This window comes from Cucurbita moschata, unplaced genomic scaffold (assembly GCF_002738365.1).
Source record: "Cucurbita moschata cultivar Rifu unplaced genomic scaffold, Cmos_1.0 Cmo_Scf00003, whole genome shotgun sequence".
Taxonomy (NCBI): Eukaryota; Viridiplantae; Streptophyta; class Magnoliopsida; order Cucurbitales; family Cucurbitaceae; genus Cucurbita; species Cucurbita moschata.
The window spans coordinates 1,656,710-1,665,229 of NW_019268519.1; the positions used below are offsets into that span (position 1 = coordinate 1,656,710).

Consider the following 8,520-nt stretch of genomic DNA (forward strand, 5'->3'; position numbering starts at 1 on the left):
AAATAATAATAAATAAAATAACGCGTCACTCACAAATTTGGTATTTACAAAATAATATTGGATTTAAAATATTATATTTTTAATTCGTTTTACATATTTTCTGCCTTCAATTTAATATTTTATAAATTACATTCTATAACTCAAAGATAATTAGTATATATTCATTATATTAAGATTGAGTATTTAATTTATAATAATATAAATAGTTTTAAAATAGAATTGTAGAAATATGCTTCCACAAAAATCGTATTAAATACAGTGGCGCCACGTGGAAAATCGGAATCGTAAAAAAAAAATTATTTCGTAAATAAATAAATAAATAAATAAATATAAGAATCTGTATTGTTTTTGCACGACGGAAGGTGTTCGAAGCCCAACCGCCTAAATAAAACGCGGAGCTTTGAGCAATCACGTGAACGCTGCCGAAATTTCGTCCAATTAAAAATTTTTAATAAATGATAAAAAAGAAATTATATATTAATTTAAATTATAATTTATAAATACTTATTTTATTTTTTGGGAGTTGATCGTCAGATCTCATATCCCGTTCGAGCAGGTGACGGCAGCCGGACATTTTTGGGCGTTGTCCATCTCGGGAATTGCGAGCGAGAAAGAAAGAACGGAGAGCCCCTTTTCGTTCTGCTATTCTGAGCTTACAGCTCCACCCAACAACCAAGGGGAGACACAGAAAGAGGTCACGGATAAATTGTATTTTGATCTTTAAATGTGTTTATCTTTTTGTTCTTCTTTTTTTTTTTGTTTGTTGATCTGCTTTTCAGCTGATTCTCTGACGCATCTGTATCTATGAACTTCCATTTCTTTCCCCGGACTTTATATGAAGTTTCTTTGTCTTCGTTATTCGCAGGTTTTGTTGTGTTTCTTCTCGCTCTGTTTTTGCTGCTGATTTGGTTGTTTCTTCCGACGGGTGTTTTTGTATTAGATCCCAATTATTTCGATAAATCTTTGAATTGCATTTATGTCTATAACTTGTTTAGATTTGGATAGCGAGTAATATGGAAATTCTGGTTGGTCTGGTTCGGTGTTATTGTTTCATTACCTTTCCGTTAGTTTTTTTTTTTTTTTTTCTTTTCTAATTTCTTAGCTTACTTGGTTGACATTCTGACGAATCTGCATCATTTTGTCATCATTTTATGCATATATTCCCCCGTGTCTTGGTCGGTATCAGATTCCGTATATATTGTCTGAACTATTCTAAATTGACCGACAAAAAGATACTCGACGGCTTACATATGTTATTGTACCTGTGTTGTTAAGAATTCGACTTACCATTGACGCCAACGGTTTTTCCTTTGATTGCTTAGTTCTTCCTGAAAGTATATCTATATGCAATATCTGCCTTAATATGTTGTATTGATGAAGTTGGTTTGCTCCTTGATGATGACAGGTTGCAGGTTTTGTGTCTCCTCTTAGAAGACAAAGAGAGGCTAGAGAAGTTATAAGCAAATGGGACCAATGGATTATGAAAGTAACAGTTGGATATGGGATGGTGTGTGTTACTACCCACATTTGTTTGGTGGTTTGATGCTCACAGCGGCCTTGCTTGGATTTTCTACGAGTTATTTCAGCGGGATAGGAGTACCATCTTTGCCATTCTTCTGGTCTGATTTTGGTATCTTCCAGAAAAGAAAGAGCGAAAAGAAGCGCATTCGGGTCTACATGGATGGGTGTTTTGATCTCATGCATTTTGGTCACGCCAATGCGTTGAGGCAAGCAAAGGCTTTGGGAGATGAGTTGGTGGTGGGTGTTGTAAGTGATGAAGAAATCATAGTGAATAAGGGTCCACCAGTGTTACCAATGGAAGAAAGGTATCCGCTGAAATCTTATTTATGTTCTACCCATCTTCACTCCTTATAGATTGTAGGTTGCCTTAATCTTCTTAGATATTTATACATTCTATTTTATTTATACTTTTTGTTGTTGGAATTATTTTTAACTTTTCATAACCCACACACCTGAAGTCACAAAATTTAGAATGTTTACAGAACTAAAATTTTACCTCAATAATTTATTCAGCTTCTTCTAACCGAAGGCTCCTTTTAGGCTGGCTCTCGTTAGTGGTTTGAAGTGGGTGGATGAAGTTATTTCCAACGCCCCATATGCAATTACTGAGCAATTCATGAACAGACTCTTTAATGAGCATAAGATTGACTATATTATTCACGGAGATGATCCATGCCTACTTCCAGATGGGACTGATGCATATGCCTTAGCTAAGAAAGCTGGACGGTTCAAGCAGATCAAGCGTACTGAAGGAGTCTCCAGCACCGATATCGTAGGTACTGTCTTTCAATTTTCTCCAAGCAGTTTTTGGTTGGTGCCACTTTGTCATCCTCTCTTCTCTTGCTTTCCCCATTCATCTCCTTGCTACATATTTTGGTCACTGTCACGAGAAACATAACTTTGTTTTGCATTTTCTTGTATTGCCTTTTAACCTTGCATTGATTTCTTGATGTAGGAAGAATACTCTCTTCCATTAATGATGCTATGGATTCAGAAGATCACAATGCAACATCCATGAATGGAGATTCTAAAAAAGGAAGTCCGTCCCATGGTGCCCTTTCTCATTTTCTACCAACATCACAACGTATTGTACAGTTTTCAAATGGAAGGGTATGGTTCTCTAGTGACCAAAAAATTCTTGAAGCCTTATACAGGAGGATTGTTTTTCAATAGATACTAATTCACCTATCTTGTCCATACAGTGTTTGTTGTGACAAAAAATGGAACAACACAATCTGTAACCGATGCATCTAATGAAATATTGATATTATATTTAGTTTTGAGGGTTAGATGATAGACCCAGTTAGTTAGGTTGGTTGTCTCACTTTTGTCTATGAAATGATTTCCGTTTCTTATTAAAAGAATTGTTAGGAGGAAACATGTGAGTAGGGAGAAACTAATATATTGTGCATGTAGCGTGTTGTAATGGTGAGCCCTTAAATGAGTTGGTAACTGATGCGGGTGGGAATCTAGAATTCTTTTGTGAAGGGAGAACTTATGCTTTTGCCTGGATTGGGATAGTCTGGCTGTTAGGAAGAGATAGGGACTCTTTAAATGTCACTTAAGCTGCATTTCTGATAATCTTCTGAAATATAGTAGATTCTATCGTTTAGTTTGCATGCGGTGGGTCTATTCTAATATTTCTTAGTTACATGAAATTTCTAGTTGGAAATTTATTTTTTTATCTTACATCTATTCATCTATCAAGAACTTGACTGGATAACATGAAAGGGCAATTCCTTGGTAGAAATTGTCTTTGGCCTCTGTATTATACAGGATGACATAAAATGTCTTTGGAAATTTGTTCCTTTCATCCCTCTAGGAATTCATTCTTCTAGATTCTGTTTGTATCTGGCCTCTGTATTAATCTATGTCCATGTCCCACGAGCAAACATGATATTCTTCCCCTCTTTAAGTTTTTCTAGCTTAGCCTCCGCTTTGTAGTAAATTCTGTTTTGCGGCCAATCCATTAATGCTAACAAATTATCATATCCATTTTTAGGGGCCTGGACAAAATGCTCGTATTGTGTACATTGATGGGGCTTTTGATCTTTTTCATGCAGGACATATTGAGGTATGACGCTTCACAGTTTTTACAATCTCTTCTCTATTCATCCATCACTCCAGATTGCTTTTATGTGAAACTTAACATTGGTTTGGTTTTTGATATTTTATGCTTACATGTGTCTGTGTGTATAACAATTCTTTGCTTTGAATTTTTTCAATACTCCTTCGTTTAAAACAATAGATTTTAGCTGGGGAAGATTATGTCTCTAGGATGCTGATTCCAAAACTGTGCATAAGCGTTAAAAGCTTGACTAGGATTCTTAGACCTTATGATTCAAAGAGGTCACTTCCTTTGTTGGGAAAAGCAAGCCTTCACGATGAACACCTAAACATTGCAGAGGGAAGTAGTGCTAGTAGCTGTGTTACACATAGTGCATGTCTGACAATGGTTAAAAGACAGCAGGAGTATATCTTAATATTTTGAAATCATTTTCTTAGTTTCATTTTTTGAAGGCAGGATTAGTTTGGGTAAGATCCAACTCGCTAAGTGTGAGTCATTTGGCAGCTACAGATTTAATTATGAGCTTGGATGGGAATGTTATTGACCATGAGCTAATACATTTGAAACATTTTCTTTCTTTTGAAGTGAACAGTGGCAATTAAGTATTCTCTGCATTCTTTTCCATTATTTCAATTCATTTATGTATGAATTTGATTTGTGCTTTACAGGCTACTTAATAATAACTGAAAAATTTCTCAGGAATAACCCCATTTTGTGATCGCATCATCCTCCTTCTTTTCAGATTTTCAAGAGTGCTAGGCAGCTTGGAGACTTTTTACTAGTTGGCATACATAATGATCAGACTGTGAGGTATCTTGTTTTCTTTTCCTTCTCAATATTTGACTTGTTTGTACTTTTTCAATCAACTTTTTGGCTTGTTTCTCTCTTCCGGAAGTTTTGAATACCTTTCCTGAGACTATGGCTATGGACTTTTCCCTTAAATTTTAATGAACTGGCAAAGTAGAAGTTAATATCTCATTATCTCCTGCAGTAAACTCAGAGGGAAGCAATTTCCAATTATGCATTTACACGAACGTAGTCTCAGTGTGCTGGGTTGCCGGTACGTCGATGAGGTGATCATCGGTGCACCTTGGGAAATTACAAAAGACATGGTAAGTTGTGTGCTCCAGTTTTGGTTTTTCTTTAAACATTATACCCATTCATCCACATTGCTTGTTGGAAGCCCCTTTTTCCCTGCATGGGGGAGAAGCAAGGAAATGGATAGAATTTAGACTCTATGTCGGCATCCAATGATTGCTTATGAGAGTCACTCTCTTTAGCATCAACTGTGAGGTTCTAATTACTGAAGCATTCTTTTTCTGGCAGATAACTACTTTCAATATATCTTTAGTTGTGCATGGGACTGTTGCTGAAAACAACTCTTTTGCTGTAAGTTTAGCTATTTCACTGTAGATGAGATTTTTTTTTTTTTTTTTTCAAATTTTAAATTTAGTCTCTTCATAACTTTCTTATTTACAAAGCCGTGACAAGATGAGCTCGTCTGTTTCAGGGCGACAGTGATCCATATGCCGTTCCAAAGAGTATTGGAATTTTCAAGTTGCTTGAAAGCCCTAAAAACATTACCACTACTTCAATAGCCAAAAGGATAGTTGCCAATCACGATGCTTTTAAGGTACTCACTCTATGCTCTTATTTCTTGAGCCTAAACTCCAGAAAAGTAATCTGCTTTGTATTTTTATAGAAATTTGAATATGTTATTAGCTATCAATTTAGACTATATCTATATATTTTCAAAACTGAATTACCAAACTTTCATTCAGAAGAAGTGAAAGAATCCAAATAATAACAAAAGAACTTTGCCACTTAAGCCCACAAAGTGATGTTGTACTTAATAAAGGTCCAAACATCAACCGAAGACCTCTCAAATCCTCTAAAGACCTCGTCATTAAAGAATAATTTTAGAAGTTAAATTGACAACGCCTTTATATTAACCAGATACTTGGGAATTCCTGTTTCTGCCTTGTAGACGTTATACTCTGACAAATACTTAATCTAATGAATTTGTTGGACTTTTCATTTCTTGTGTATTTATAATATGCAGAAACGAAATGCCAAGAAAGTGGAAAGCGAGAAGAAATACTATGCAGAGAAGAAATACATATGTGGGGAATAAATGGTTTTGGTTTACAATTTACTATTCGGCCTTAGGAACGTGGTTGGGTTGTTGTAGCTCTTGTTTCTGAAGATCTTCAGTACAGATTTTTCCCATGAAGATAGGTTTAGAACATGGAAGGAGTTGCATCCTTAAGAATTTGACATGGCAGTTAACTTTGTAATTTCATTGTAGGCGCTATAAGCTGCAGCTAGAATAGATGAAAATTGGGACACCAAAACTCTCAACTACACAATCAATTTGCTATTATGCGTGTAAACGTCCAAATCGTATAGGTACCATCTTGTGCCTTTATTGGCATTGTTTTTTTCGTTTCTTTTATTTTTTCAGATAATTTAGGTGTTGGTTGTATTGTTATGAAAGAAAGCAGTAAAAGCAATATTTATTATATTATTTGATTGCTATGGAATTAGTATTCATTTCCCCCAGCTCCTGTACTTCTGATTCATATTATTTTTCTATTCCTTGTTATACCATCCGGGGGGAGATTCCTTGTTATACCATCCGGAGGGAGAGCGGGTAAAAAGTTTAAACACTGGTCTTTCCTTTTAAAGTGGAATTCATCCGTTTTTTTCCTTTCCTTTCACTTGGATCTCTTTCGGGATTTTGTCCAGATCTTCCTTTTCTTCCGAAAGAAGGGAATAAGTATCTTCTACGGTAGATTTCCACTCGGATCTCTTCCGTTTCATCGATTTTGTCCCGATCCTCCTTTTCTTTCGAAAAAGGGAATAAATATCTTCTTCGGTAGATTCCTCTTGTTTCTGTTTAGTCCCCTCCGTTTCTTTTAGTTTCTTAATAAAAATAGATGACGATATTCTGCATAAATAATAGACACAGGTAATCTCGATATTTATCGTTTGAAAAATAGCTGTGTCAAAGCTCGATTGATCTCATTTTGGTGCCTAATAGCATCTTCAACTCTCAATTTTGGTCTCATAAATTAAAAAAAAATGTGAATTATTATTGAAGTTCAATTACTTCAACCGGCACAAAATTAAAATTATCCATCGTGATCTCATCAAAATTTGGATACCATACTCATAGATCAAGTAGAATAACTCTAATTCATCAGATTCCAGTCAAGAAGTTCTGAAGGTGGGGAAAAAATTTGTACACGAGCTCATAATTCTCAACAAGGCAACTCCTCGTATGCGTGCAAAAGCATCATCACTTCCCAAGAAAAAGCTGCCACAAGGTGATGAACAATAGAGCAAGGGCATTATATTTATACCCATATGTTCTTCAGGTCAAATTTGCTGCAAATTATCCTACTATCTAGCACCCCATGAGATCAAAAGATCGTAATTTTTCCCTATGTATATACCATACCATCATCGAAACCATGTTATGGGCGAGGACGTTTGTTGTGGCAGCTGCGGAATCATGCAGTGCTGTTGGTGCCATTGATGAATGGCATTAGCTCCATCCATTCCTCCATAGCCATAAGGGTGTTGTTGACTGCTTAAGTTGTCATCTTCAATGTCCATTGTCGCTTCTCCAACTTCTTCAGCTTCCATTAACTGAGGAGCCTCCTCTTGTTGGACAAGCATGTTCGTGGAAGCAGGAACCTGCAGCCGCGGAACCCAAGGAACAACAGCAAGATTTTTGTTCTCCGTCCCCATTTCGTCGTCGTCCTCACCAAATTTCAGCCGCCCATCATAACGGTTTTCACGAAGAATATCGCCTGATAATTGTCAGTTACATAGAGATCAGAATCAATCTAAACAATCCATTTTGAGATACCAACAACAGGAACTAAACGATTAGTGTTTCTCAGCAACAATGGGTAAACCCTAGATCTTTTCTTCGTTTTCAGCAGTTATTCATTCCTCAATCCAATATCTAAGTAGTTTAAATGTAGAATTCAAAGATCGAAACGGAAGTGAGAAAAATCCGGAGAAACTATGTTGAAATCGGTACTTACTCTTGAAGCCAGATATAATGTCGGAATCAACAGAGACTGAAAGAGGAGAAGACTGCAAGAACGACGTGTTAACAGGCTTAAACAGAACAATAGCCCTCTCTTGGTTATCGCAGAGAGGGCGATCTTCCATAGCACAAGCTGAAGCAGCAGCAACAGAAGAAGCGTCCGGCAATTCCTCAATCCTCAGACCGTTCCCTCCTGCTACATAATTTACAGGCATCATTCGTTCTTCGTTTAAACCAGAAATTTCCGGCGGCTCTTCTTCTATAATAGGCGGTAAACCAACATCCTGGAAAATCGAAGAAAATTTCTCAGAACAAAGCTTCACAAACTCCATTGAAAGAAACAACAACACGAAAGCAAAAAGTAAGAAGAAGTACCAGACGGCGAATCTTCCAGGCAGGCGACGAGAGGGAGAAATCCGAGAACTCATCGTTAAATTGATCGAGATCTTTCCTCTTCATCTTCATCTCCGATCAAAGAACAAAAAAAAAAACTCCTCTCCCAAATTTCAATTGTAAATCCTCCACGGAACTTCCTTTTCCCACCTCAGAAAACAGAACCCGCGCTTAAAAATCTGATTCCCTTCCCACGAACTTCACTGAAGAGTATACGAATCGGAAGGGTTTTTATAAAGAAGAGAAGGAAATACAGAGAGAATTGTTGAAGAAGAAGCCACGCTAAGAGAGAGGAGAAAGGGCTTCTGTTTTCTGGCAATCTCTAGAGACCTCTGGAAGGCCCCACTGTCGGAGAAGATGAACCCCCAATTCGCATTTTATATTATAATAATAATAATAATAATAATTGTTTGTTTTTTTACATTTCGCTAAATTTAAAAAAAAATATTAAAAACTCTCCATTTTTTTAAAAAAT

General features: G+C 36.4%; 2 protein-coding genes across 2 annotated transcripts; one reads left to right on the forward strand and one right to left on the reverse strand.

The window, feature by feature from the left end:
• The first annotated feature begins 495 nt into the window (after window positions 1–495).
• LOC111440878 (ethanolamine-phosphate cytidylyltransferase-like) lies at window positions 496–6,135 on the forward strand. Its single transcript, XM_023077704.1, has 10 exons — window positions 496–694; window positions 1,406–1,826; window positions 2,062–2,297; window positions 2,477–2,631; window positions 3,524–3,595; window positions 4,332–4,399; window positions 4,581–4,701; window positions 4,916–4,978; window positions 5,100–5,222; window positions 5,652–6,135. Exons 2-10 carry the CDS (start codon window positions 1,465–1,467, stop codon window positions 5,721–5,723), a joined length of 1,272 nt encoding a protein of 423 aa, XP_022933472.1. The 5' UTR covers window positions 496–694; window positions 1,406–1,464; the 3' UTR covers window positions 5,724–6,135.
• Window positions 6,136–6,738: 603 nt separating this feature from the next.
• On the reverse strand, window positions 6,739–8,379 carry LOC111441147. The gene is made up of 3 exons (XM_023078091.1): window positions 8,028–8,379; window positions 7,648–7,936; window positions 6,739–7,407 (listed from the first exon to the last, which is right to left on the reverse strand). The coding sequence occupies exons 1-3, from the start codon at window positions 8,115–8,117 to the stop codon at window positions 7,055–7,057; spliced, it is 732 nt and encodes a 243-aa protein (XP_022933859.1). The 5' UTR covers window positions 8,118–8,379; the 3' UTR covers window positions 6,739–7,054.
• Between the last annotated feature and the right edge of the window lie 141 nt (window positions 8,380–8,520).

What these genes read in the sequence shown, in the direction of transcription:
- LOC111440878 (XM_023077704.1), top strand. Translation starts at nt 1,465, where the DNA reads ATGGGACCAATGGATTATGAAAGTAACAGTTGGATATGGGATGGTGTG. An exon ending in TACAGTTTTCAAATGGAAGG is followed by an intron (nt 2,632 to 3,523) that starts GTATGGTTCTCT and finishes ATCCATTTTTAG; the next exon opens with GGGCCTGGACAAAATGCTCG. An exon ending in CCAATCACGATGCTTTTAAG is followed by an intron (nt 5,223 to 5,651) that starts GTACTCACTCTA and finishes TATAATATGCAG; the next exon opens with AAACGAAATGCCAAGAAAGT.
- LOC111441147 (XM_023078091.1), bottom strand. Translation starts at nt 8,117, where the DNA reads ATGAAGATGAAGAGGAAAGATCTCGATCAATTTAACGATGAGTTCTCG. An exon ending in CCTGGAAGATTCGCCGTCTG is followed by an intron (nt 7,937 to 8,027) that starts GTACTTCTTCTT and finishes TCGATTTTCCAG; the next exon opens with GATGTTGGTTTACCGCCTAT. An exon ending in CATTATATCTGGCTTCAAGA is followed by an intron (nt 7,408 to 7,647) that starts GTAAGTACCGAT and finishes GACAATTATCAG; the next exon opens with GCGATATTCTTCGTGAAAAC.